Source organism: Falco biarmicus, chromosome 4 (assembly GCF_023638135.1).
Source record: "Falco biarmicus isolate bFalBia1 chromosome 4, bFalBia1.pri, whole genome shotgun sequence".
NCBI classification, from domain to species: domain Eukaryota; kingdom Metazoa; phylum Chordata; class Aves; order Falconiformes; family Falconidae; genus Falco; species Falco biarmicus.
This window is the reverse complement of record NC_079291.1, coordinates 62,087,268-62,113,514: the sequence shown is the minus strand read 5'-3', so window position 1 is coordinate 62,113,514 and position 26,247 is coordinate 62,087,268. Positions and strand designations below refer to the sequence as shown.

Here is a 26,247-nt window from a genome sequence, read left to right as displayed (position 1 = left end):
TCAGCGCCGGGAGAAATCCCCGCCTGAGGGAGAGAGGGGTTCGGGCGGGCTCGGGATGCCGCACCCCGCGGGGGTGCTGGAGCCCCGCCCCCCCCCCCCCACTCACCCTGGCAGCGGCCGCAGTGGCAGGCCCGGATGAGCGGCAGCAGCACGGCGCGGGGGGGCCCGGCGGGGCACGGCAGCTGCAGGACGCGCACCGGGCTGCCGGCGTCCAGCCGGTAGCTGCAGCACTCGCAGACGCTCTGCAGGTACGGCTCCTGCGGGGGGCGGGCAGCTGCGGTGGGGGGGCGGCACCGGGAACCCACCCCAGCTCCTGCCCCCCCCGCTGACCTCGGCGGTGACGGCGGTGCGGGAGCGGCAGCGTCCGGCGCAATAGGCGACCTCGACACCGGGCAGCGCGCAGGGTCCCGCCGCGATCGTGCGGCGCTCGGTGAAGCGGCGACAGGAGGAGGGGGGGTCCTCTGCGGGGGCGGGGCACGGCCGGGATGCTGGCGGCGGCCGTGCCCCGCGCGCGGCCCCCCCACTCGCAGCGCGGCCCCGCGGGGACTTACCGGGCCACTCCTCCCGGCACACGGGGCAGCAGCCTCCCGGGTCCCGCACCTTCACCGCGCCCTGCGGACCCCGCCTCAGCCCCGCTCCTGACCCCCCCACGGGTGTCCCCTCCCCATGCGCGACCTCTGCAGGTGACCCCTCCCCACGAGTGTCCCCTCCCCACGCGTGACCCCCCACAGGTGTCCTCTCCCCACGGGTGTCCCCCCCCACAGGTGTCTCCTCCCCACACACGACCCCTCCTCACACGTGACCCCCCACGTGTCTTCTCCCCACACGTGCCCCAGTGCCACATGAACCCCAGCCCCATGCGTGCCCCTTCCCCACAGGTGCTCCCTTCCCATGCATGCCTCCCCCCCAGTGCTCTGTTCCCATATATGCCCCCTCCTCACGTGCCCCCCCCACATGCTCCCTCCCCACTCATGCCTTCTCCCCACACATGCCCCCTCCCCACTCCCCAAATGCCCTCTCCCGACGTGTGCCCCGTCCCTATGCATGCTCCCCATACATGCCCCCTCCCCACACATACCCCTTCCCACACATTTCCCCTCCCTATTCATGCCCCCTCCCCACGCGGGCCCCCTCCCCCCGCCTGCCCCACACCTCAGGGCAAATGAGGGGGGGGCAGCGGGCGGCACAGGCCACCTGCCCATCGAGGCAGCGGCAGGTCTCGCACCCCTCCTGCCACTCGCTGCCAGCCTGGGGGGGGGCACAGACGGACGGGCCTCAGCCTCACCAGAAGGTGCAGCGGGGCACCCCCAAGCCAGCCCCCCTGCAGTGCTCACCTGGCGGAGCTGCCCGCGGTGCCAGCACTCGCAGTGGGCGGCCAGCACACAGTGCCCAGTGCTGTTGCGGTAGCGGCCAGGCTGGCAAGCGCAGCCGGGGGTGGGGGGGGTCACTGCAGTTGCTGGGGGGGTCGCTGGAGAGCTCCTGGCAGCTCCACTGGCAGCCGGCCGGCTCATGGGGGCCCTGCCAGCGCTCACCCACCGGGCAGGCTGCACATGGCACAGCGCATGGCACCAGTGCCTTGACACCCCCGGCGCAGGCACCGCAGCCCCGGCACCCCGCGGCCCCCTGACGCCTCCTGCCCAGGGTCAAGGCACGGTGTGGCAGACTCACGGCAGGCAGGGAGGCTGCAGGGGGTCCGGCGGGTGGGGGGCCCCAGGCACTCTGCCCCCTCGTACAGGTGCTGCCGGAGCAGGTGCCGGCGGGAGACCCGCTCGCCTGTCCCGCATGTCACCGAGCAGGGGGACCAGGGGGACCACGGGGACCACAGGCAGTCCGCTGCAGAGGGGGTGAGATGTGGGGACTGCGGCATGGGGGCTGCAGCACAGGGACAGGGATGGGGGTCTCACCATCACAGTCCTCCTGGGAGCAGTTGAAGGCACCACGAATGCAGACGCTGCAGACAGAACAAGGGGATCAGCACTCGCTGAGCCCCCGGACTCCGGCTCGGCCGCTCCAGGGATGAGGCAGCCATGGGACGATGCCGGGGGGGCGATGCCAGGGGCCGCAGCACCCACCAGCTGCTGCAGCCATGCTGGATGCGGCTGCCCGGCACATGCTCCTCCTGCACCTGCGAGAGGTTGTGGGCCCCGGGCAGGGTGGGGGGCAGCTGGCAGCGGCACTGCTCGGGGGGGACACAGGCCCCATCCTGCAGCACCTGCGCGACACCCAGCAGTGACCCGACGCCCCTGACCCAAGCCTGGGCTGAGCCATCCCAGCCCCCCAGGACCCCCAGCCTAGAGGGGTTCTGGGTAGGAGGTGAGGAGCAGGCAAGTGGGTGGCAGGAGGGTCTCTGGGTGGTGGGTGGCAGGGGGTTCCCAGGGTGGTGGTGGGTCCCCAGGGAGGTATATGGCAGGTGGGACATGGGGAGGTTTGTGGCAGGGGTGTCCCTGGGGTGGCACGGTGGCCATGGGAAGGTGGGTGGCAGGGTGGTTCCCAAGGTGGTGGGTGGGTCCCTGGAGAGGTGGATGGCAGGGTGGTCCCTGGGGTGGCAGGGGGTCCTCATGATGGCAGGGGTCCCCAGGGGCTGCGGGGAGGGCTCTGGGGATGCAGCTGGACCTGTCCGGGCGGGCAGGCGCAGCCAGGCTGGCAGCTCTCCGGCAAGCACCTCGTCCCTGGGCGCAGGTGGGTGCAGGTGCGGGGGCAGGCATTGGCGCAGTCCCCGTACACCTGCCCACCGGGGCACTCTGCAGGGTGAGGAGGTGGCAGCTGCAGCCAGGAGCCCCCCACCCCGGCCCAACACCCGTGGCCCAACTGGCAAAGCCGCAGCCCCCCAGAGGCTGGCCCCCCCCATACCCGGCGAGCAGTTGCGGGGGTTGCAGATGCGGTGCAGCAGCAGCGGCAGGAGGGGGCACGGTTCGTCCTGGCCCCCTGGGCCCGGCAGCAGCTCCCGGTGCCGCTCAGAGGTGCCCCCGCCACAGCTGGCGCTGCAGGGGCTCCACGAGGACCAGGGGCTCAGCTGGCAACCTGCTGCAGGGGGAGCAGGGGCTCAGCACCGGCCCCTGCCATCCCACCATCCCACTGTCCCACTATCCTGCTATCAATCCTTACCCTCTCCAGCACCCATCCTGCTATCCCGCTGTCCCACTATCCTGCTGTCACGCTGTCCTCCTGTCCCACTATCCATTCCATTGTCCCACTGTGCCACCATCCTACCATTAATGCTGCCATCCCACCATCCCACTGTCCCGCCATCCATCCCACCATCCTGCCATCACACTGTCCCGCTGTCGCACCATCCCGCTGTCCCACCATCCATCCCACTGCCTTACTGTCCTACTGTCCATCTCACCATCCCACTGTCCCACCATCCCACCATCCATCCCACTGTTCCATTGTCACACCATCCTGCCATCCCACCATCCATCCCACCATCCCACCATCCCATCACCCAGCCCACCATGGTGGTACTCACCAGGGCAGGGCTGTGGGTTGCACTTGACCATCTCCTCTGTGCCCTCAGCACTGCAGGGCACCCCTCCGGCGCTCTCCTGGCAGTCACGGTGCCGGGAGCTGTTGCCGCCGCCACAGCTGCGGGAGCAGGGGCTCCACAGGGACCAAGGCCCATAGGAGGGACACGCCGCAGCCGGGCAGGTGAGAGTCCCGTTCTGGCACTTGCTGCATCGGGAGCCACGCCGGCATGAGCATCCTGCCCGGGGACTCTGCCAGGCGGCACAGCTGTGCCCACCCTGCCACCACGCCCCCCACCGCGGCACCCACCAGCTGTGGCACTCCAGCGCAGCTGCCTGCCCCGGCTGCAGCTCCCGGCTGCTGTTGGTGCCGGGCAGCCCGCAGCGGCACTCGGTGATGGGCACGCACGCCCCGTCCTGCAGCAGCTGCCCCGGGGGGCACCGGCACCCTGGGGGCAGAGAGCAGTGGGGCTGCACCCATGGATGCTGTGGGTGGCCCCGAGCCCCCTGCGGGACTGGGGGACCCCGTCGTGGGGACAGATGGAGCAAGGGGTGGGTGCACCAGTGCACCTGGTGCAGCCAGTGCTGTGAGGCAGGGGGCTCTGGCGGCCGCCCTGTGGGACGGGGCGCGGTGCTATGGGGCTGCAGGGGGCCGGGGGGGGAACGTACCCGGCTCGCAGGGGCCCTGCAGACACTCGACATGGGGCCAGAGGTCAGCGCAGGCGCGGGGGCAGCCGTTGGCGCAGGGTGCGGCAAAGACCCGTGCCTGCTTCTCGCACACCTCCCCTGGGCACACGGCCAGGTGTTGGGGTGCAGCGGGGGTACAGCGCTCACCTCGACCCTCACCTGCCACACGGGGGTCCCAGGGCGCTGGGGGTTACCTGGGCACACGGTGGTGTTGCAGCTCTCGCTCTGGGTGCGGGCACCGCGGCACCGCTGACCACCCTCCGGGTGCTGGGGCTGGCGCTGGCGCAGGCGGTAGCCCCCACTGCAGGGGTCCCAGCAGGGCCCCCAGGGCCCCCAGGGGCTCCAGAGGCAGAGGTCTGCGGGACACAGCCGGCACCAACCCCGTGGGGACACCTCTGGCACAGCATGGCACTGCACAGCACCCGCAGCCCGCCGCAGCCCCCCAGTACCTTGGCAGATGTGGGGGTCCGGGCAGAGCCGCTCCTGCCGCAGCTCAGCTGAGCAGGTGGCCCCGTCACCACCCCAGGGCAGCCCGGTCTGGGGGTCCAGGCAGGCTCGGTACCGATGCTGCACAGCAGCCAGGGCCGAGACCCTCGCCGGTGTCCCCTCCGCCAGCCACTGCTGCACCGGCTGGGCCAGCAGCTGGGCGAGGGCACGGGGGTCGAGCGTGGTCAGGGGCAGGCAGGGGCCGCAGGGCGCCCACTCCGACCAGGGGCTCAGCGGTAGCAGCCCTGGGGGGACACAGAGCCGCTGGGAACCCCTCGGGACCCCCCATGTGTGGGGCAGGTAGCGCACCCACCCAGGGAGGATACAGGGAGTCCCCAAGCAGGGGGAAGGGGCTGAGGGCCCAGGGGGCCGCACTTACCCTGGCAGCCCTCGCTGCTGCACTGCAGGGTCCCGTTCTGGCACATGCTGTGGGGAAGAACAGTGGGTGAGCCATGGCGCAGCCCCCCAGCCACCCACATGAGGGGCTGCCCCCCAGTGCCCCCCCACCCCACTCACCACTCCTTGCAGCCCAGCAGCACAGTGTCACCAGCAGCCAGGGTCTGGGGGCTGCTGGGGTGCAGGCAGCCGCAATGGGTGGGGGGGAAGCAGCCCCCAGACTGCTCCATCAGCCCCTGCCAGGATAGGGGCCATGGCGGGGGGGGGTGAGGGGGGCAGATCTGCTCCCCACAGCCCAACCCCCACCCCTCCTGCCTCTTCAGCAGCAGTTGGGCATCAGCACCTGACCCTGGCCATGGCCATGCGGGGAAGAGGCTCTCCTGGCCCCCGATCCTGTGGGGCTGTGCCCCAGCTCATCCATCCCATCCCCACCCCATCCTCTCCCATCCCACCCCCATCCCCATCCCGTCCCATCCCTACTCCATCTGGTCCCATCTCCACCCCATCTGTTCCTGTCCCCACCGCATCCTGTCCCATCCCATCCCCATCTCGTCCCCACCTCATCTCAATCCCATCCCACCCCATCCCACCCCACCCCACTCCATCCCATCCCCATGCCCATCCCTCCCCGCTCCCATCCCCACCCCCCCCATCCCCAACCCCCCCCCTCCCCGTACCTGTGGGCAGGCACAGCCGGGCAGGCAGGGGGGCTGCTGCGGGCAGCGCTCGGGCCGCTGGTAGCTGGAGCAGAGCTGGTCGCAGGGGGGGCCACAGGGCCGGAACTCAAAGGGGGGGGCACAGCTGGCCTCTGCGGTGGGAGGGGTCACGCGGGAGCCCCTAGGCAGGGCACCCCCGCACCCCCCGGGACAGGCAGGGGCAGGGCAGGCAGCACACAGGATGGGCAGGGGGCACAGGCAGGGAGCCAGGAAGGGCAGGCAGGAGTATGGGCAGGGGGCACAGGCAGGGGTGCGGGCAGGGGGCGCAGGCAGCCCCACCACTCACCTGAGCACCCCGAGGTGTCGCAGTCCCGGCTCTGCCCGTCCAGGCCAGCACAGCCAGCGGGGCCCAGCCGGTGCCGGTGCCGGTGCTGCCGGGGGTCCTGGCAGGTGCAGGGGCTCCAGGGGCCCCAGGGGCTCCAGGGACAGGCAGCTGCAGGCAAGCAGGGCATGGGGTGACGGTGGCCAGGGACCCTACTGGGACCTTCCCCTGGCCACCCCGGCAGCCCACCTGGGCAGGGGCGCAGGTAGCAGGCCTGCACCTCACGGCGTGTGCCAAGGTCATGGCCGAGGTCATGGTCACGGCCACGGTGGCAGGCGGCGCCGGTGGTGGGGCAGGGGCAGGTGGCCTCCCGGGTGGCCAGGCCAGTGCCGCAGGAGCGGGAGCAGGGGCTCCAGGCACCCCACACGCAATCCCCCGGCTCTGGGGGGACATATGCCGTGTTACAAGGGGATGCGGCGCCCCAGGTCCCCTTGTCCCACCAGGACCCCTGTCCTGTCCCGCGCCCTCCTGGAAGGTCTGGGGGTTGCACCAGCCACGCAGGGTTTGGGGGGGGGTCGCACCGTCCCAGCACCCCTTGGGGATGCCGGTGATGCCCCTGACCACTCCCCTTCGCGGCAGGGGGCGTGGGGGGCACTCACCGGCACAGGGGATGTCCTGGCATTGGGTGCCCTCGGGGGTGCAGGTGCTGAGGGAACACAGGACAGGGTGGATGGGTCAGGGGGGGCAGCTCACCCCAGCCCCCCCGTGCCCCAGCACTGACCATTGCTGGCAGTGACCCTGTGGCCAGGTGTCCCCCAGGCTGCGCTCGGTGCCCCCCTCCAAGCAGAGCGGGGGGCAGGGCCCTAGTGCGCAGTCCCGGCTCTGCTCCTGCGGCCCCCCACACTCGTCGTCCCCCACAGGGGTCCTGGGGGAACATGGAGTGCTGGGGTCACACCAGCTCCCACCCTGCTGCCCACCCCCAGGTGCCCTGGGTGCCATGTCCCCCCCACCCCCGGTCCCATGTGCCCCCCAGGTGCTGTGTGTCCCCCTCCATGTGCTCTGTCCCACCAGGTACCATGACACACACACACACAAATGCCCTGTGTGCCATGTCTCCCCCTGGGTGTCATGACCCCACTGGGCGCCCTGGGTGCCCTGTCCCCCCCGGGTGCTGTGTTCTCCCAGGTCCCATGTTCCCATGAAATGCAATGTCCCCCCGCCAAGTCCCAGGTCCCCTCCAGGTCCTGGGTGTGTCCCCCTGGATGCCACATGCCCCCCGGATCCCATGTCCCCCTGGGCGCTGTGTCCCCCTGGATCCCATACCCTCCCCTAGTGCTGTGGCTCCCTGGGTCCCATTGTCCTTCCTGAGTGCCGTGTCGTCCCCCCCCCCAGGTGTCATATCCCCCCTGGGGTCCCACGTCCCCCACGTGGGTACCATGTCCCCCCAGGTCCCATGTCCCCCCAGGTCCCATATCCCCCCCGAGTGCCATGTCCCCTTGCAGGTGCCATGTGTCCCCCCCTCGACTGCCGAGCACCCCCGTGCCCCCCGTGCCCCCAGGCGGTGCCACCTGAGGCGGGCCTGCTGGCCGTGCCCACAGGTGACACTGCAGGGGGCCCAGCGGCCCCAGGGGCCCCAGGTGCAGGGAGGGGACGGGCAGCTGGGGGGGGCGCAGCGCAGACGCCCCCCGGCGCAGAGGCAGCTCTGGCAGCCGCGGCGGTGCTGGCTGCCCGGCTCCCACGCGTGTCCTGCCGCGTCCGTGCACTCGCAGTGGGCAGGGGGCACGCAGCCCCCATCCTGCTCCAGCGTGCCTACGGGGGGGGGGCGGGGGGTCAGGGGCGGCGGGGGGCCGGGACCCCCCCTCGGGGCACGGGGTGGGCGGGGATCCCCCGCCGCAGAGCCCTGCCAGCCCCGGGGCCGGGGGAGCCGGGGGGTCCCGGGGCGGGGCGAGGGGTCCCGGTGGGCGGACGCACCGTCGGGGCAGCGGCAGCCGGGCTGGCAGCGCTCGGCCCCGCAGCGCAGCCCCTCCTGCAGGTCCCGGCAGCTCCGCGGGCAGCGGCTGGCGCAGCCCACCCGTGCCATACCAGGAGGGCAGCCCCCCCCCTGCGCGCGCCTGTCACGCCACGCCACGGCCCACAGCCCATCCAGCCCCCTGTGCCACGCGTGCCCCTACCCCAGCCCCCCGAGTCCCCCATGCCCCCTGTGCCCCACAAGTCCCCCCCGACCCCCTCTGCCCCCCTGAGCACCCCAAGCCCCCCAGCCCCCCCAAGCCCTCTGTGTCCCCCGAGCCCCCCGTGCCTCACAAGTCCCCCCTGACCCCCTCTGCCCCCCTGAGCACCCCAAGCCCTCTGTGTCCCCCAAGCCCCCTGTGCCCCACAAGTCCCCCCTGACCCCCTCTGCCCCCCTGAGCACCCCAAGCCCCCCAGCCCCCCCAAGCCCTCTGTGTCCCCCGAGCCCCCTGTGCCCCCAGCCTGCCCAGTCCAGTGAGTCCCCCAAGCTCCCGGAGCTCTCCAAGGCCCCTGAGCCCCCCCAGTCCCCCTGTGCTCCCTGAGTCCCCTGAGCCCCCTGTGTCCCCCCTGTGCCCAACAGCCTCCCAAGACCCCTGAGCCCCCGTGCCGCCCCCAGCCCCCGCCAGGCCCCGAGCCGCACCGCAGGGCTGCGGGTTGCAGAGGCGCAGGTGGTGCCGCTCGCCGGGGCAGGGCTGCCCCCCATTTTTGGGGGGGGGGGCGGGTGCAGGAGCGGCTGCGGATGGAGCGGCCTCCCCCGCAGCTCCGGTCACAGCGCGACCAGGGGCCCCAGGGCGACCAGTCGCCGTCCACTGCCAGCCGGGGGGGAGAAGTCACACAGGAGGGGACTGCCTGGACCCCTGGACCCCCAATCACCCCCCAGACCCCAAACAGCCCCCCAGAACCCCCCTCCAGCCCCCGACTCCCCCACACAGCCCCCCAGCCCCTCACTTAGGCCATCCAGACCCCAACCAGCCTCCCAGATCCCACAGTCCCCCCCACCCCAAAACCAGCCCCCCCCCCCCAGCCCCCCGCACCTGTGCATGGACGCAGCCCACAGGCGCGGCGCTGGGCGTTGGCGCTGAGCATGACAGGGCACCAGCGGCCCCCCGGCCCGGGGGGGCTGTACGCGCGGAGCCGGAGCTGCAGCCCCCCCCCGCAGCTGCGGGAGCAGCCCCCCCATGGCCCCCACGGCATCCACTGGCAGTCCCGGCTGGCACAGGTCTCGTCCCGGCATTGGGGGGCTGCAGGGAACCCCCGGTGTCAGCAGTGGGGCAGGGACCCCTCCCACAGCTCACCCGTGCAGTGGGGCAGGGACCCCCAGTAGGGCAGGGACACCCCCCCCCATAGGCTCCCTGTGCAGTGGGGCAGGGATCGCCCTCATAGCCTATCCCGCAGTGAGGTGGGGACCCCCGCCCTATAGCCCACCTGCACAGTGAGGCAGGGACCCCCTCAAGCCCACCTGCACAGTGGGGCAGGACACCCCTCCCCATAGCACCCTTCCCAGTGAAGCGGGACCCCCCCGGCGCCCCCCCGCGCAGTGGAGCAGCCCCCCTTCCCGTGCAGGGGGGCAGGCCCCCAGCCCACCGGCACAGTGGGGCAGGTTGCAGGCCAGCTGCTGGACGCTGGCCCCCCTGCAGCCCCCCGCCCTCCCGCAGGCCCGGCTGCGGCTCTTGGTGGCCGGCGCCTCAGGGCGGGTGCAGGTTCCGGAGCAGGGGGTCCAGGGCGACCAGGGGCCAAAGCCCCCCTCCTCCTCCTCGGCGCCTGGCATGGGGCAAAGGCTCCCAGTCAGCGAGACCCCCGTGTGCCGGAGCCCCCTGGGGCGGGGGTCCTGAGACGCAGCCCTCACCTGGGGCCGTGGGGGTGGGCTCCGGCACGGGGACAGTCACCGCTGCAGGGGGAAATCAAATGTGACACCCCCCGACCCCCATGCCTGGGGGCATCTGGCCCCGCCGGGCTGGGGTGGTGGGACCCCCAGCCCCATGGAGTGAGGGGGATGGGAAGGGGGCTGGGACCCCCGGCAGAGGGGCTGGGACCCGCGACATGACATGGGCATGGGGCTGGGACCCCCGGCGGAGGGGCTGGGACCCGTGGCATGTCATGGGGAGGGGGCTGTGACCCACAGTGGAGGGGCTAGGACCCCCAACGCAGGGGCTGTGACCCACGGCATGACATGGGGCTGGGACCCCTGTCAGAGGGTCTGGGACCCGCGGGATGACATGGGCATGGGGCTGGGACCCCCGGCAGAGACTGGGACCCTCAGCACTATGAGGGGCTGGGACCCCCGGCGGAGGGTCGGGCACCCACCGGGGCAGGGGGGGCTGCGGCAGTACTGGCTGTCGGTGCGGGGTCCCTCGCAGTCGGGGCTGGTGCAGCTGCGCTGGCGTGTGGCCACCCCCAGCCCCCCGCAGGAGGGCGAGCAGGGCCCCCAGGGCCCCCAGGGCCCGAAGCCCCAGGCCCGCCGGCAGCCTGGCATGGCCTTGCACCGCAGCCGCCCCCGCTGGCACGTGCTGTGGGCGGCAGCCGTCAGGTCGGGGGGGGGTCTGGGTGCCGGGACAGGGGACTGGGTGCTGGGGCAGGGGGCTGGGTGCCGGTGTGGGTGCTGCACTCACCAGTTGCTGCAGGCCATGAGCAGGGTGGCCCCTGAGGGCAGCTCCTGGCCTGGGGTGAGGAGGGGTCCGGGGGGGCCTGTGGTGGGGGCCGAGCCGTTGCGCAGCTCCTCCAGCAGCTCCGCTGGCAGCTCGCAGGGGCACTCCTGCACACCCCGGGCACCCATGTCCAGGGACACCCATGTCCAGGTGCACCTACCACCCCAGGGAGCACCCACCACCCCAGGAGAACCCATGGCCAGAGGGCACCCACCACCCTGGGGGGCACCCACCACCCTGCGGGGTACCCATGGTCCTGGGGGGCACCCAGTCTCCCCAGGGAGCACCCATCCACCAACCCAGGCAGCACCCATGAACTTCAGGAGCCCCCCCAGCCCTGGGATTCCCCCTCCCACCAGGTAGCATCCATGACCCCCAGGTAGCACCCACCACCCCAGGACCTCCCCCGCCGTACCCCCCCCAGCAGGGCCCAGCCCCCAAGGCTGTCCCACAGGGAAGGGTTGAGGGGGACATGGCACCTTGGGGTGCCGGGGCTCACCGCGAGGCAGGTGCCACGGTGCAGGTAGGTGCCGGGGGGGCAGTGGCACCCCTCCTGGCAGGCCCCCCCGGCGCAGCCCACCTGGCCGGCCAGATGAGCGCAGCTGTAGGGGCAACCCTCGCCCTGCTGGCACTCGCGGTACAGCCGCCCTGCCGGGCAGCCTGCCTCTGCACCAGCACCGGGACTCAGCACCACGCTGCACCCACAGGCCATGGGGCAGGGGTATGGACAGTGCCGTGGGGCAGTGCCATGGGGCAGGGCACACTCACCGCGGCACACGTGGGTGTTGCAGAGCTGGCTCTGCAGGCCGAACCCCGGGCACGCTGGGCGCTGGCACTGCCGCCGCCGCAGCCGCTCGCCACCGCCACAGGACACGCTGCAGGGCCCCCACGGCGACCAGGTGCCCCACAGGGACCCCTCACCCCACGGGGCTCCCGTGCCCCACGGCACCTCTGCGGACACGGGAGGCAGAGCCGGGTGGCACCGGGGGCAGCATCGGTGCCAACACCAGCCCTGGCACTCATGGCCTTGGGGAAGGGGCCAGGGGTCCGCTCAGCCCCACTGCATCACCTGGCACAGCATGGCATGGCACAGCATGCACCACACTGTGCCACACCATGCTGCACAGCACAGTAGCACTGCTTGTTGCCACATGGCACCACGTAGCACTGCATGGCACCCCACACCGCATGGCATGGTGTGACACTGCATGGCACCCCACACCGCATGGCACTGTGTGACACTGCCACACAGCACTGCGCAGCATGGCAGCTGGAGGCACAGCCTGCTGGCACATGGCACCGTGTGGCACCTATGTCACCTCCCTGCTCCACATGGCACCGTGCCATACCCAGGTGGCACTGCCCTGCAGGGACCCCCAGTGCAGGGATCCCCACCGCAGGAACCCCCATGCCAGGGCATGGACCCCCCCAGCACCCCAGGACCCCCACCCAGCGCCAGTGTCCCCGCTCTACTGGGCCCCAGTGTCCCTGGCGGTGCCAGGTGGGGGGTCCCGGTGTGGAGATCCTGGTGTGGAGGTGCTGGTGCCTGCGCTGGTGCCCGTCCCAGTGGCCCCCCCAGTGTGGGGGTCCCAGTGCCCACCTGGTGCCCGGCCGGTGCCCACACCAGTGCTGCAGGGCTCCTGGCACTCCCGCACCTCCCGGGGCTCCCCGGCACAGGGGGCTCCACCGGCCGCTGCTGGGGGGTTGGTGGGTGACCTGCAGGAAAGCACCGTCCGTGGGGCAGGACCCCCGTGAGGGAGGACCCGTGTGGGGCAGGTCCCCCCGTGATGCAGGACCCGCATCCCGCTGGGTCAGGGCCATCCCGCTGGGGCAGGACACCCCTGCCATGGGGCAGGACACCCCGCCGTGGGGCAGGACGCCCGTGGGGCAACCCCCGGCCCTACCTGAACCTCTCCTGCAGCCCCACGCCGCAGCCGCAGCGGCTCCAGGGCGACCACGAGGACCAGCCGCAGTCCACGGCGCACGTCACGTTCTCGCATGTCACCGCCCCGTCGCGACAGACGCTGGGGGGAGCGGGGGGGCTCAGCAGCGGGGCGGCCGGGCCCCCGGGGGTCGGGGGACGGGGTCGGGGGGGGTCTCACCACCGGCGGCAGCCCCGCTGGAAGCGCTCCCCGGGCAGCCGCTGCTCCCGCGGCAGGAGGCACCGGCAATCGTGGGCGCCCACGCAGCCGCCGTCCTGCAGGTACAGCCCGGGGGGGCACCGGCAGCCTGCCCCGCGCCTCAGCCCCCGCGGGACCCCCGGGACCCCCCTGCTCCTCAGCTCCTGCCCCACGCCTCAGCTCCCGCGGGACTCCCGAGACCCCGCGGGACCCCCCCGCGCCTCAGCCCCTGCCACGGGACCCCCCCGCGCCTCAGCCCCCGCGAGACCTCCGAGACCCCCCAGAGCCCCCCGCGCCTCAGCCCCCGCGGGGACCCCCGGGACACCCGCGGGACCCCAGCCCCTGACCCATGCCTCAGCCCCTGCGGGGACCCCCGGGAGCTCCCCGTGCCCCCCAGCCCCCTGTGACCCCTGGGCCCCCCACCCACCGTGCCTCAGTCCCATGGACCCCCCTGCCCCTGCCGTACCAGTGACACCCCCCTTGTGTACCCAACCTCCCCCAGCACCCCGTTGTGCCCCAAGCCCCGCACTGTGTCCCCAAAGCCCCTGCTGTGCCCCCCGTGCCCCCCGCCCCCCGTGCCCCCCGCACCGTGCTGGCAGGGGCTCGGGCAGGTGCCGTTGCCGCTCAGGTCCCCGCAGGTCTGGGGGCAGGGGGGCACTCGCCCCGCCTCGCACCCCCCCGCCGGCACAAACACCATCTGGGGGCTGCAGGCTGGGGGGCAGCAGGGACCTCAGCACTGTGGGGCTCCCCTCGGCCCCCCGGCCCCCCCGCCCCCCGGTACCTGGGGGGTCCCCGCAGGGGTGCAGGTTGCAGGGCTGTGTCTGGAGGGCCCCCCCGGGGCACGGCTGTCCCCCGTTCTTGGCGGGGGGGTCGCTGCAGCTCCGCGCCCGGCTCCGCACACCACCGCCGCACGCGGCGTCGCAGGGGGACCAGGGCTCCCAGGCCGCCCACCCGCCGGGCACTGGGGGGAGGCGGGGGGACAGCGGGGGGCAGGCACACCCTGCACCCTCCTGCCCCTCACCGCGGGCATGGCCCCCCCCCAACACCCCGCAGTCAGGGACCCCTCAGCCAGCCTGGGGATGGTGCGGGGGTCCCAGCCCAGGGGGGTCCTGGCTTGTGGTTGGGGGGCCCAGCCCAGGGATGGGGGTCCCGGCCTGTGATGGGGGTCCCAACCCATAACAGGGGGCCCGGCCCATGATGGCAGTCCCAACACATAATGGGCGTCCTGGCCCACAGTGGGGGTCCCAACACCGGGGTGGGGGGTCCCAGCCCAGGGCGGGTCTCAGCCCGTGATGGGGGTCCCGGCTTGCGAGAGGCGTCCCAGCCTGGGGGGGGTCCTGGCTCGTAATTGGGGTCCCAGCCCAGGCACAAGGGTCCCAACCCCTAATGGGGGTCCCAGCCCGTGGGGGTCCTGGCCCGTGAGGGGGGGGTCCCAGCCCGGGATGTCCCAGCCCGGGGTGTCCCAGTGCGGGGGGCCGGGCAGAGCGGGAGCGGGTACCTGGGCAGGCGCGGAGGAAGCAGGGGCGGGTGTCGGGGCGGGGGCGGGCACAGCCTCCCCCGGGCAGGTCCCGCCGCCGCAGGGTGACCCCTAGCCCGCAGGAGCGCGAGCAGGGACCCCAGCTGCCCCAGGGCGACAGGGCGCACTCGGCTGGGGGGGCGGGCGGGGGTCAGGGCTGCGGGGGAGGGGGGGCACCCCGCGTTTCGGGGGTCCCCAGCCCCTACCCTCGGGTCCCCAGCCTCAGAACCCCAGCCCCAGTGCCCCCCAGCTCCCCGCCCCTCCAGGGCAGCGTAGACAGGGACACAAGCGCCGGCGGGGCCGGGGCGGGGGGCGGTGGGGCCGGACACACCGGGATGGGGGGACAGGGCACTGCGGGACGCAGGGGGCAGGACACAGCGGGACAGGGTGGGTGGGTCCCCCCCCCGGCCCCGTCCCACAGCCGCGCTCGTCGGAGCCCTCGGAGCCGTCGGGGCGCCCGTCGCAGCGGCTCTCGGGGTGGGGGCAGGCAGCGCCCGCTGCCGCAGGGGACCCGCGGGGGTGGGCAGGGGGACCCAGAGGGCCAGCCCCACGGCACCCTAACCCACGGCGCCCCCAGCCCCACGGCCCGGAGCCGGGGCGCTGCTCCCCCTTGGCCCCTGCTGTGCCCGCCGAGGGGGCCGTGCCCACCCCACATCCCACACCTGGGGTCCCCTCACCTGGGGGGGTCGCCGGGGGGACCCCCGGCAGAGCCTGGGAGGGCAGCGCCGGGAGCCATGGGGGGAGGGCGGAGGGTGTCCCCCCGGGGGGGGCCGGTGCCAGTCGGCAGGGTGCTGGGGGGTGTCGGGGTGCCTGGCATCCCAGTGGGGGGGGCACCGCTCAGCTCCGGCTGCCCAGACCCCCCCAGGGCAGCTGCTGCCGACTCCGTGACCCCCGGTACTGTGGGACTGCTGGGTCCAGCTGGGGGGGGGGGGCTTTGCCTCAGTGGGGGGCTGGGGGGGGAGCTCGGCCCCCAGCTGCCCTGGGGGGAGGCAGGACAGGTTGGGGTGGGTGGGAGAGTTCCCTGGTAGCCTCCACGCCTGCACGCAGAGACCCGATGAACTGGGGGGGCACAGTCCCCAGCCCAGAGCCCCCCCATTTCAGCCCCCCCAGCCCAGAGCCCCCCGAGCTCAAGGCCCCCCAGCCCCCAGCCCCCCCAGATCAGACCCCTCTCAGCCCAGAGCTCCCCAAGCCCAGGATCCCCATCCCAGAGTCCCCCCATCCCAGGACCCCCCTGGCTACCCCCCAGGGCCCCCCAGGCTCTGCCCCCCCTGCCCCACAGCAGGTACCTGGAGGGGTGGGCTCGGTGTGTTTGGGGGCCAGCTGGGCGCCCACCCTGGGGGACAGCTGTGAGGGCACAGACAGGGTCACCTGCTGCCGCCCTGGCCACCCCCAGCCCCCCCAGCCCCTCAGCTCACCACGGTCGGTGGCACCGATGGCGGCTGGATGCTTGGTCCCAGCACACTGGCTGCCGCGGGGCTGGAAGAAGCAAATCCGGTGATTAGGGGTCGCACCCCCCCCCCCTCCCCCCTCCCCTCAGACCCCCATCCTGATGCTGGTACCTGCTGGTGCCGGGGGTCTGGCAGCCGGCCTCGTCGGTGCCATCGGCACAGTCGGTGACACCATCGCACCTCTGGGATGTTGCCAGGCAGCTGCCCGAGCCTGGACAGGCCAAGTGGGGTGGGGGGCACGGCCCAGGCACCGGGGGGGTCACCAGGGGGGCCAGCCCTACGGGGGGACAGTGGCGTCACCGTGGCACAGACACCTGCACTGCAGCCACGTCAGCACCAGCACTGAGCTGGGCTGCGGGCACTGTGGGGGGGCAGAGGCGGGGGGAGGGGGCTTGGGGGGACTCGGGGTGTCCCCATACCAGAGGGGCAGCCCAGCAGCTCAGCGTGCAGGGCGATGCGGGGCAGGGGGTCCTGGGGGAGGAGGCGGACGTGCCGTGCCTGCACCATGCGGCCCAGCAGCCACACCGCCGGCGTGCTGGGGTCCGGGGGTCCCTGGAACAGCTGGGGGGCATGGGGGGGGGGGGGACGGGGACAGGCAGTGGTGTGCAGGCAGGGATGGGCAGTGGGGCACTCACACACCCGTGGTGCACCGGCACCCAGCCCCACAGCACCCACCCCACAGCACCCTGGCCCATGGTACCCAGCACCATGGCACCCCCAAACCCCTACACCCACGACACCCAGCCCCACAGCACCCCGACCCACAGCACCCCTACACCCATGGCATCCCCAGCACCATGGCACTCCTGACCCACAGCATCCAGACCCACAGCATCCCCAGCCTCATGGCACCTCTGACTTACAGCACCCCAACCACACAGCACCCCAGCCCTATGGCACCTACAGCTCCACGGCACTCAGCCCCGTGGCACCCCGGCCCCACAGCACCCAGCCCCACAGCCAGCTGGTGGTGACCTGGTGGTAGCGGTGCCAGTGGGTGCCGTTGGTGCTGAACTGCAGCAGGAAGGTGCTGCTGAAGGTGTCGGCACGGCCGGTCCCCTGCACCAGCACCCCTGCCAGGGCACAGCACGGCACGTGGTGGCACACGATGGCACACTGTGGCACATGGTGGCACCACTAGCAACCAGCCTGGCAGGCAGTGCGGTGACCCACCAGTGATGTTGGTGGGCTCCAGCAGGTCCAGCTGCAGGATGGGGGGTGCGGAGGGCAGTGCCGGGTAGGTGCCATCTGCGGGGGCCCAGCCCCACAGTCCCTGGCTGGGGGAGATGCCGGGCAGCCGGGTGATGCGGGCGAGGGTCCCTGCCAGCTCCCGGGGGGTGGCACCGAGTGGGTGGTAGCAGGGGTCTGCAGGATGGAGGGTGCAGGGTTGGGGGGCGCACACCCTGTCGCAGCCGGCAGCCCTGCAGGGAGGGGGCTCACTTACCACTGAGGGAAGGCAGCGGGAAGGTGAGGAGGGGGCTGCTGGGGGGCTCTGTCGTCAGCATGGGAGGGACAGCTGTCCCGTTGTCACCTGCAGAGGGACAGCCACCATGCCACGGTGCTGGGGTAGCCCGCCCCCAGAAGGGCACCGTCGGTGGGACCCCCTCAGCCATGGCACCTGCTCCCCCCAACTCACCTGCCAGGGCGCAGAAGCAGCAGGAGTCCCCACGGCCCTCCACCAGCACCTGGCCCTGGGGGGGACACCGCCACCATCACCACCACCGCCACCGTCACTATCACCGGCTGGGTGGGTGCCCCCCATGGGATGCCGCAGCACTCACCGGGGGGCAGCCAGTGGCGCGGTGTGGGCAGTACGACGAGCAGCGGACAGCCAGGGTGGGCAAGCACTGGCAGACGTGGCAGGGCCCCCCGCGCCAGCGCTCTCCCAGTGCATGCCGCCGGCCCTGGTGCTGGCACTGCCGGCACGGTGCTGTGTGGCACCTGCGGGACGGGGGTGTTGGGGGACAGGCGGTGTCACAGGAGAGGGGGCGTCGTCAGGGAGCCCACCCGCCTGCCCACCCACCATCTCACCGGCGGGCCTTGCGGTAGATGCCACGGCACTGCTGGCCACCACCGCGCCGGCTGGGGTTGGTGGGGCTGCGGAAGGACCACTGGACACTCTGGGCACCGCAGGGACCTGGGCACTCGCCCCACGCCGACCACGCTGACCAGCCACAGTGCACTGCCAGCACGGGGGGCATGGGGTCACAAGGGGTCCCGCCGCCCCTTCCTGCTGGCGCAGTGCCGCCACGTGCTGGGACCCACCGGTGCAGTCGGGGTTCTGGCGGCAGCGCCGCAGTTGCCCGTCCAGGCAGGTGCAGAGGCGGCAGTTCACCTTCACCAGCTGCCCCGGCCGGTGCCACAGCCCCCCAGCCTGGCACGGGCACTGCCGTGGGCGCACACACCGGCCGCCAGCGTCCAGCACCAGCCCCGCTGCGCACCAGCACCCTGCCACAGCCGGTGGGTGGGTGGGTGCGCTGCGACTGGCCCCTCGCCTGCCCCAAGATGAGGGGTCTCCCAGGGTCTCCGCAGCCCCCCATGTCCCCCCACTCACCGGGGTGGCAGGGTTGGTCCTTCCGGCACTTGATGCCAGCGGCGAGGTCGGCGCAGGATGCAGGGCAGGGGGCACAGGGCCAGGGCCGCAGTCCCCCGGCGCAGGCAGAGGTGTTGGAGCAGCCCCCCAGCTCGCAGGCTCCTGGAGCAGGGGGAGCAGGGTCAGCCTCATGGAGCCCACCCACACAGAGAATGCACCCATCCCACTGGGACGCCCTACCCCACGGAGCCCACCTGCCCCACAGGTAACCCCTGCCCCATGGAGCCCACCCACCCATGGAACACACCCACCCACAGAGCCCACCCATCCCACTGGGACACCCCTGCCCCATGGAACCCACCCACACATGGAGCCCATTTTTCGCACTGGGACCTCACACCCCATGGACCCTACCTGTCCCACTGGGACCCCCATTTTGTGGAGCCCACCCGACCCATGGAGACCACCGACCCATGGAGCCCAACCATCCCACAAGGACCCTCTGCCCCACTGGGATCCCGCTGCCCCACAGAGACCCCCAGCCACAGAGACCCCTGCCTGCTGGGACCCCTGCAGCCCCCTTGCCCCACCAGCACCCACCCATTTCGAGGGCGGCAGGGGCCACCCCGGGCAGCTCGGTGCAGTGGCGACCGCCGTTCTGGGGGGGCTGGCAGCCGCGCTGCCGCAGCCGCACCCCACTGCAGCCTCCCGTGCAATTGGACCATGTCTCCCACTCACCCCAGGCACCGTCCACTGCGGGCAGGGGGAGGTGTGAGGGGGGGCAGCCCCCACCCGCACCCCCTGCCTGCACCCTGACTCCAGCACTGCGGTGGTGGGGTGCTCTACAGAGATATCCGGGTTTTCTAGGGGATATTGGGGTCCCTGAGGGGGGTATGGGGGTTCCAGAGGGGGGTGGTGCAGTGCCAGAGGGGCGTATTGGGGTGCCCCGGGGAGTACTGAGGTCTCAGAGGGGGGTACTGGGGCACCCCAGGGGGTAATGGAGTGCCCCACTGGAGACTGGGGTGGTCTAGGGGGATATCAGGGTGCTCTAGGGGAGCACTGTGGTGTCCCTGAGGTGTGCTGGGAATGCCCATGGGAATCCCCAAACCCTCCCAGCAGCCTCAGCCATGGGAACCCCCAAACTCCCCGGCATCCCAGCCATGGGAAACCCCCATGGGAACCCTCAAACTCCCCCTGCAGCCCAGCCATGGGAACCCCCAACCCACTGGCACCCCAGCCATGGGACCCCCCATGGGGACACCCAAACTCCCCTAGCAGCCTCAGCTATGGGAACCCTCGAATTCCCCTGGCACCCCAGCCATGGGACGCCCCATGAGAACCCCCCCTGCACCCCGGCCATGGGAACACCCCATGGGCACCCCAAAGCCCTTGGCACCCCAGCCATGGGAGCCCCCAGCCCCCCCCTGGCATCCCAGCTGCAGGGTCCTCTGGTCTTCCTTGGCCGCCCCCAGACCCCCCTGAGCCCCCTGCCCCCGGGGCTCACCGGGGCAGGCAAGGCTGAAGCACTGCTGCTCCTGCATGGCGTGGCCGTGACACCGGTGCAGCACACCAGGCCGGTGCTGGTGGCAGCTCCGCATGCGCCGCTGCAGGCCAGGGCCACAGGAGCGGCTGCAGTCCCCCCAGGGCCCCCAGGGCCCCCAGACCCCACAATCCCGCTCGTCGCGGGGGGGGCCCCCCCGGGCCCCACAGTCCGGCACCCCATCGCACACCTGTGGCACCACAGCGATGCTGAGCTGGGGACCTGAGGGGCCTCGTGGCAGCTCCGGGTAAGGCAGGGGTCCCCCATGCTCCCCCATACCTGCTGGAAGGCTAGGCACTCCCCCTCCCCGCAGGCAAATTCCACACAGGGACCCCCTGTCCGGTTGCTTCCACCAGCGGGGATGTGTCTCTCTGCAGAGGGCACATGGGGTGGCTGTGGTGGGGTGGCCGCAGCCCCCTGCCACAGCCCCCCTCTCCTTGCTGGGGAGCCCCTCACCACAGGCCAGCTCGTCTTCTCCGCGGGGACAGTCGGGGGCACCGTTGCAGACCCGCGAGGCGTTGAGGCACACACCGTCGGCACAGGTGAAGTGCCCCAGGCACGATGGGATGGCGGTGGAGCCTGCACCAGGCACCATCAGGCACAATGCCGCACAGGGACCCCCCAGAGCGTCCCACCGTGCTGGGTGTCACTGGGGTTGGGGACACCAGAGGGACCCCCAAGAGCATCCCACCTTACTGGGGGTTGCCACGGAAAGAGACACTGGGGGACACCCCAGGAGCATCCCACCATGCTGGGGGTCAGCAGGGAGGGGGACACCAAGGGGACCTCTCGGGAGCACCGCACCATGCTGAGGGTCACCGGAGGGAGGGACACTGGGGGGGGCTCCCACCATGCTGGGTGCCACCAAGGAGGGGGACACCACGGGGATCCCCACTGCAGCTCACCACAGTGGTCAGGGCTCTCGTCGGAGTGGTCATGGCAGTGGGGGACACCGTCGCAGAGGTGGCTGTAGGGGACGCAGCCGGTGCCATGGGCACAGGGGAAGTGGCCGGGCTCGCAGCCGCCATCGCAGCCCAGCTCATCGCTGCCGTCGGGGCAGTCGGCCTCGCCATCACAGAGCCAGCCCCGCGGTGCGCACTCCCCACTGCCGCAGGCAAAGGCGGAGGGGCCGCACGCTGGTGCTGCGGTGGTGGGTCACCATGGGGTGGCAGGTCCCTGGCGTGCCTCGCGCCCACCTGCTGCCATCCCGGCGCTCCTGGCACCATGCTGGCGCAGGGTGGGGGGAAGCTGTGCGGGACCCCTGGGACCAGCCCCCCTTACCTGCCGAGGCGTTGGCAAGGGTGGTGGGCACAGCAGCAGGCAGTGCCGCCGCGCACCCTGCCGCGCTCTCGTCCCAGCCGTCCCGGCAGTCGCGGATGCCATCACACACGGCGTCCTCGCCAATGCAGGAGCTGTCAGGGCAGGGCAGCTTCCCGGGGGCGCAGGTCACCCGGTCTAGGGGGGCGGAACTCAGTCCCATGGGGCGATGCTGCTGCAGGCAGGGGGTCCCCAGCGTGGGGGGCTCAGCCCCGTGCCCCTCACCTGGGCAGAAAGCCTCATCTGTGCCATTGGCGCAGTCATGGTGGCCGTCGCAGATGGCGGAGGGGGGCAGGCACCGGGTGTCAGGGCACTGGACGTGGCCGGGGGGGCAGATGCAGCCGCGCTCGTCACTGAAGTCACCGCAGTCGTCGTGGCCGTCGCAGCGATGGGGGTAGGGCACACACCGGCCCACTGCACAGCGGAACTCACCCGCCTCACAGCTCGGGCTGCAGCCTGTGACCGTGGCACCATCAGGGCCTCCTACAGACCCCCAGGGTGGGGGGCTCACACCCCTCACTGTGGGGCTCAGCCCCCCTGCTGTGGGGCACGGACCCCCAGGGATGGGGGCTCAGGGACCCCCACCGTGAGGCTCAGACCCTCTTGCCCTGGGGCACAGCCCACCCACAGCTCACTCCTGCACTCCACCTCTCTGGGACCCTCACAATACCCCGCAGCTCCCCGGGACCCCCGAGCGCAGCCATGGGGCCACTCGCCTGCCTCGTCTGAGTCATCAGTGAAGCCACAGTCCAACTCCCCATCGCAGACGCGCTGCGGGGGGAGGCAGTGGCCACTGGCACAGCTGAACTCGGGGGGCACGCAGGCGGCAGGGGGGCAGCCAGCCTCATCGGAGCCGTCAGGGCAGTCGGGCATGCCGTCGCAGCGGGCAGCCCAGGCCAGGCACTGCCCGCTGGCGCAGCGGTGCTGGTGTGGGGCACAGCGTGGAGCGCACAGCTCGTCCGAGCCATCCTTGCAGTCCTCCTCGTCATCGCAGACCCAGGCACCCGGCACGCAGCGCCCGTCGGCATGGCAGGCAAACTCCCACTCGGCACAGTGCGGCTCAGGCTGGCACGGCTCCGGTGAGGATGGGCAGTGCCACCCACCCACCATGCATGTGCTGTGGGGACGGCAGCGGCTCAGCCCCGCAGTGACACCTGATGGCCTGGCGTCCTGACAGGCACTGGGTGGCTGTGCTGGCACAGTGCCATGTGCCAGGCGTAGACTCACCAGTTCTTGCAGCCCTGCTGCACCGTGGCACCGGCTGGGAAGGCGAAGCCATCCCAGAAACATGGGCACGCGGTGGGCTCAATGCAGCCGCCCTCTGCCAGCAGGGAGGGGATGTGTTGGGACACAGTGACCTGGCCAAGCCAGGCTGAGCTGCTGGCACCCCACGCTGGTCATGAAGCCGGGGGGAACCCAGCACCGTGGAGCTGGGGGCTGGGAGGGGCTTGGTGCAAGGTGGGCACAGAGCCCCATGCCCAGGTGGGGGCATGCACAGTTTAGGGTGGCCCTACACCAGCCCCACGCCAGTCCCATGCTGGCCCCAGGCCACTCCATGCCAGCCCCACACTGTCCCCATGCCACACCATGCAGCCCCACACCAGCCCCCCCAGGTCACACTCCAGCCCCACATCAGTTCCATGCCAGCCCCATGCCGCTGCCAGGCCTCACCATGCAGGACCCTCCCCGGGGGGCAGAAGCACCCCTCCAGGCAGGACAGCCCCTGGCAGTGCTCGGGGGGCTCCCGGCCGAGGTCACGGCAGGTGGGGGGGCAGGGGGGGCCGCAGGCGCTGTACTCCAGCCCCCGGTCACACTGCAGGGCTGGAGACAGTGGGGCTGAGTCAGGCAGGGATCCCCTGCCCCACAGCCACCTGCACCCCCTGCCTCGCCAGGAGCCCACAGACCGCGGCCGGGACTCACGGCACAGCTCCTGGCTCCTCCATCGGACGTGGACGCCACGCCGGCCGCACTCCTCAGCATAGGCAGCAATGGCCGTGCACAGGCACTCGCAGTCCCCCCCAGAGTCGCAGCTGCCATCACAGTGTGGTGGGTGGGCGCCAGGTCCAGTGGGATGGGGGTGGTGGGACACCCCCTGCCACATCCCATGCAGGGACCCACTGCCCATTGCTGACACTTACCCGCAGGCGTCGAAGACGCACCAGTCGTAGAAGCGCTGGCATGGCACCGTGTCGTGGCACGGCGCAAAGAGCCGCTGCCGGAGGATGCTGCAGCGCCTTCTGGCCCACGTCGCCCTGTGGGGGCTCTCCTGGGGGGCCAGTGACACTGTCACATGCCATCCTTTGGCCAGCCGGGCACCGGGGCTGCCCCCTGACACTGCCCCCCCCCCCCAGCCACCCTGGGTCCCTGTCCCTGTCCGTACGGTGCAGGGGTGCCGCACATCAGTGCTGTCGACCTCGGGACAGAGCAGGCTGAGGCGCCAGGAGTTGCCAAAGAGTGGGGCGGTGGGCTCCAGCACCCCTTGCCGGCTGGTGAAATCGTTCTCGGTATCGCCGTCGAAGTTGCCACAGAGCCCAGCCACGCGGCCCCGGTGCTGTGGTTCCAGCCGGACGTACACCCGTGTGCCTGGCATGGCACGGCATAGCGCTTGGCACCAGTGGCACAGCTGGCCTGGGGACCCTTCTGGACCCCCACCCCCAGCAGGGCTCACCTCCATCCCAGAGCACCGCCAACCCCAGGCGGGAGACGAGGAGGAGGAGGAAGAGGCCGGCGCGCTCCAGAGTCAGCCCGGTCCCACTGTAGACTTTGGGGGGTCGGACTGAGATCCCGTTCACCGTCACACCCCTCCCTGCCAGCACAGGGTGAGCCATCAGCAGCGGTGACCTCCAGCACACCCCCATCCCCCACCCCCGTGCTCCCCTGGCCACTCACCCCTCAGCATGTGCACCACAGTGTTGCCCGTCACCACCACCACCGACTTGGTGCAGGTGACGCCGCTGGTGCCACAGGGGACATTCTCGGCGGTGACAGTGAAGAGGCCGGTGGTCTCGCGTGCCAGCAGGTACTCGCAGTCCCCCGGGAAGGAGAAGGCTCGCCCATCAAAGGTGATATAGTGGGGGTCCCCTGTGGCCACACAGGTCCCCGCACACTCCTCCTGGCCGCAATGCCAATGCTGCTGCCGGCACACGCTGTGGGGGACAGAGCTGAGCACCACTGCAGCACCCACCGTGTCACTGGGGAGGGGCGAGGGGGGCTCACCAGGTGTTGCAGTCCCGGATGATGGTTGCGTTGGGGCGGTACAGCTGCCCACCGTGGTGGCAGGGACACTCCTCGGGGGACACACAGCGCCCATCCTGCCAGTGCGAGACACCCTGGTAAGCAGGGCCTGGGGGGCAGCAGGGGCAGCCAGCCCCCCTGGGGCATGGGGGCTCTGGGCAGGCACCAGCAGAGGGGCTCGGAACCCCCCGGGCTGGGACCCCCCCAGTGCCCTTCGCCAGCCCTCCACATCCCTAACGCCCCCCAGTCGCTGGCCTCCTGCCTCCCTGGTCCTCCCTGCCCAGCTCTCCTGACACCCCAACTTCTGCAGCCCCCTGGGAGTGCCCCTCCTGGAGGGGGTCACCCACCAGGAAGAGGGTGCCAGGGGGGCAGACGCAGCCATCAGCGATGCCGGTGCAGGTGCCATTGGGCTCGGAGCTGTCACAGCGGCGCAGGCAGGATCCTGGGGCGTGAACCAGCCCTCCAGGGCAGAGGGCAGTCATGGGGCAGGGGGCTTCAGCACAGCGCCAGGACCCACTGGCACAGACGCTGCAGGGAGGGGATGTGGTGAGGGCAGCCCCTCAGCACCCCCTGGCCCAGGGAGCCCCCACCCTGCAGGCCCCATGCTGGAGTCCCTGCATCCCCTTCATATCCCATCCCCATCCCATCCCCATCCCATCTCCATCCCATCCTGTTTTATCCCCATTCCATCCCATCCTGTCCCATCCTCATCGCCTTCCCATCCCATCCCCATCCCCATCCCATCCCATCCCATCCCATCCCATATCCCCCCTCCCCAGCAGAGCTGCCCTGGGCGTCTCCCAGCTCCAAGCCACCTCCCTGTGCGAGCCATGACGGGGGCCGGGCCGGGCTCTTTGTTGGTGGCGCCGGTGCCTGGTGGCAGGGACATTCAATGAAAGCCGCCTATCCCGCGGTGCTGTCCCAAACGGGCCGTAGGAGGATTTCATCAGATGTCTCCTGCCACTGCCATGTCCCTCCACACTGGAGTGGCATCCCTTGTCCTGCCAGGCCCCTGCCACCTGCCGTGTCCCCACCCTGGTCCCTGTCACCCCCTGGGCGCTGGCTGGGCCACACACCAGGTGCTGCAGCCACGGCGGATCTGGCTGCCGGGAGGGTAGAGCTCGGTGCCACGCTGGCAGGGGCAGGTGCCCGGTGGGACACACTGCCCATCCTGGGCCAGCACCAGCCCGGCAGGGCAGTTGCAGCCGGGGACACAGAGCCCCCCCAGGCCGGGGCAGGGGCCGGCCCCATCCAGGTGCAGCTCGGCACAGCTCTGGCTGCAGGGATGACCGCACTCCAGGTACTGCTGCCCGCCGCTGCATGGCATGCCTGCGGGGACAGGGATGGGGACATCGCTTATGGTGGCATCCCTGCTGTGCCCTGGCCTTCCGCCTGCACCCTCAGCACCTAGCCCCTCGCATCTGGTGGCAGCATCCCTTTCCCATTACATCTCATCCCCATTCTGTCTTCATTCCATCCCCATCCCCATCTTCATCCCATCCTATTCCCATTCCCATCCCCACCTCCATCCCCACCCTATCCCACCCCATCCCCATCCCCACCCCATCCCCAATCCCATCCCATCTCCATCCCATTCCCATCCTCATTCCCGTCCCCATCTCCAACCCATCCCACCCCACACTCACCGCAAAAGCTCTGGTTCCTCCAGGTGAGCACGGCTCCCTCCTGGGCGCAGCGCTGGGCGTAGGCAGCCAGCACAGGGCACAGGCAGTGCTGCCCACCCCGGCAGCTGCAGGCATCATGCAGGCAGAGCTGGAGGAATGGCTCCGGCTCCACAACCTGGTGACAGGGCTGGGGGCAGGAGGGACAGGTTGCGACATGGCACTGGCACTCAGCATCCCTGCTGGCACCAGGC

General features: G+C 71.8%; 1 protein-coding gene across 1 annotated transcript in view; it reads right to left on the bottom strand.

Moving 5' to 3' along the window:
* LOC130147327 (SCO-spondin-like) overlaps window positions 1-26,247 on the bottom strand; it is a 30,623-nt gene continuing 4,376 nt past the window's right edge. The window contains 70 exon segments of the mRNA XM_056334299.1: window positions 1-23; window positions 107-257; window positions 331-461; window positions 552-612; window positions 1,153-1,248; window positions 1,335-1,448; window positions 1,450-1,544; window positions 1,669-1,833; window positions 1,905-1,951; window positions 2,073-2,212; window positions 2,614-2,741; window positions 2,851-3,024; window positions 3,470-3,672; window positions 3,775-3,913; window positions 4,134-4,250; window positions 4,346-4,507; window positions 4,601-4,882; window positions 5,017-5,063; window positions 5,154-5,269; window positions 5,711-5,841; window positions 6,036-6,452; window positions 6,671-6,717; window positions 6,793-6,936; window positions 7,580-7,820; window positions 7,983-8,112; window positions 8,657-8,734; window positions 8,736-8,827; window positions 9,053-9,259; window positions 9,603-9,779; window positions 9,865-9,906; window positions 10,323-10,525; window positions 10,628-10,770; window positions 11,163-11,329; window positions 11,432-11,614; window positions 12,264-12,379; window positions 12,568-12,687; window positions 12,766-12,892; window positions 13,372-13,494; window positions 13,565-13,744; window positions 14,282-14,431; window positions 15,586-15,632; window positions 15,859-15,958; window positions 16,167-16,308; window positions 16,723-16,820; window positions 16,921-17,112; window positions 17,192-17,278; window positions 17,384-17,438; window positions 17,529-17,688; window positions 17,779-17,929; window positions 18,013-18,195; window positions 18,302-18,442; window positions 18,881-19,033; window positions 19,785-20,010; window positions 20,100-20,191; window positions 20,277-20,399; window positions 20,726-20,962; window positions 21,102-21,275; window positions 21,363-21,593; window positions 21,854-22,254; window positions 22,365-22,458; window positions 22,809-22,958; window positions 23,058-23,167; window positions 23,276-23,403; window positions 23,518-23,720; window positions 23,806-23,943; window positions 24,027-24,283; window positions 24,354-24,448; window positions 24,719-24,899; window positions 25,448-25,700; window positions 26,018-26,183. Of these exon segments, the coding sequence (XP_056190274.1) occupies window positions 1-23; window positions 107-257; window positions 331-461; window positions 552-612; window positions 1,153-1,248; window positions 1,335-1,448; window positions 1,450-1,544; window positions 1,669-1,833; window positions 1,905-1,951; window positions 2,073-2,212; window positions 2,614-2,741; window positions 2,851-3,024; window positions 3,470-3,672; window positions 3,775-3,913; window positions 4,134-4,250; window positions 4,346-4,507; window positions 4,601-4,882; window positions 5,017-5,063; window positions 5,154-5,269; window positions 5,711-5,841; window positions 6,036-6,452; window positions 6,671-6,717; window positions 6,793-6,936; window positions 7,580-7,820; window positions 7,983-8,112; window positions 8,657-8,734; window positions 8,736-8,827; window positions 9,053-9,259; window positions 9,603-9,779; window positions 9,865-9,906; window positions 10,323-10,525; window positions 10,628-10,770; window positions 11,163-11,329; window positions 11,432-11,614; window positions 12,264-12,379; window positions 12,568-12,687; window positions 12,766-12,892; window positions 13,372-13,494; window positions 13,565-13,744; window positions 14,282-14,431; window positions 15,586-15,632; window positions 15,859-15,958; window positions 16,167-16,308; window positions 16,723-16,820; window positions 16,921-17,112; window positions 17,192-17,278; window positions 17,384-17,438; window positions 17,529-17,688; window positions 17,779-17,929; window positions 18,013-18,195; window positions 18,302-18,442; window positions 18,881-19,033; window positions 19,785-20,010; window positions 20,100-20,191; window positions 20,277-20,399; window positions 20,726-20,962; window positions 21,102-21,275; window positions 21,363-21,593; window positions 21,854-22,254; window positions 22,365-22,458; window positions 22,809-22,958; window positions 23,058-23,167; window positions 23,276-23,403; window positions 23,518-23,720; window positions 23,806-23,943; window positions 24,027-24,283; window positions 24,354-24,448; window positions 24,719-24,899; window positions 25,448-25,700; window positions 26,018-26,183 (10,377 nt within the window).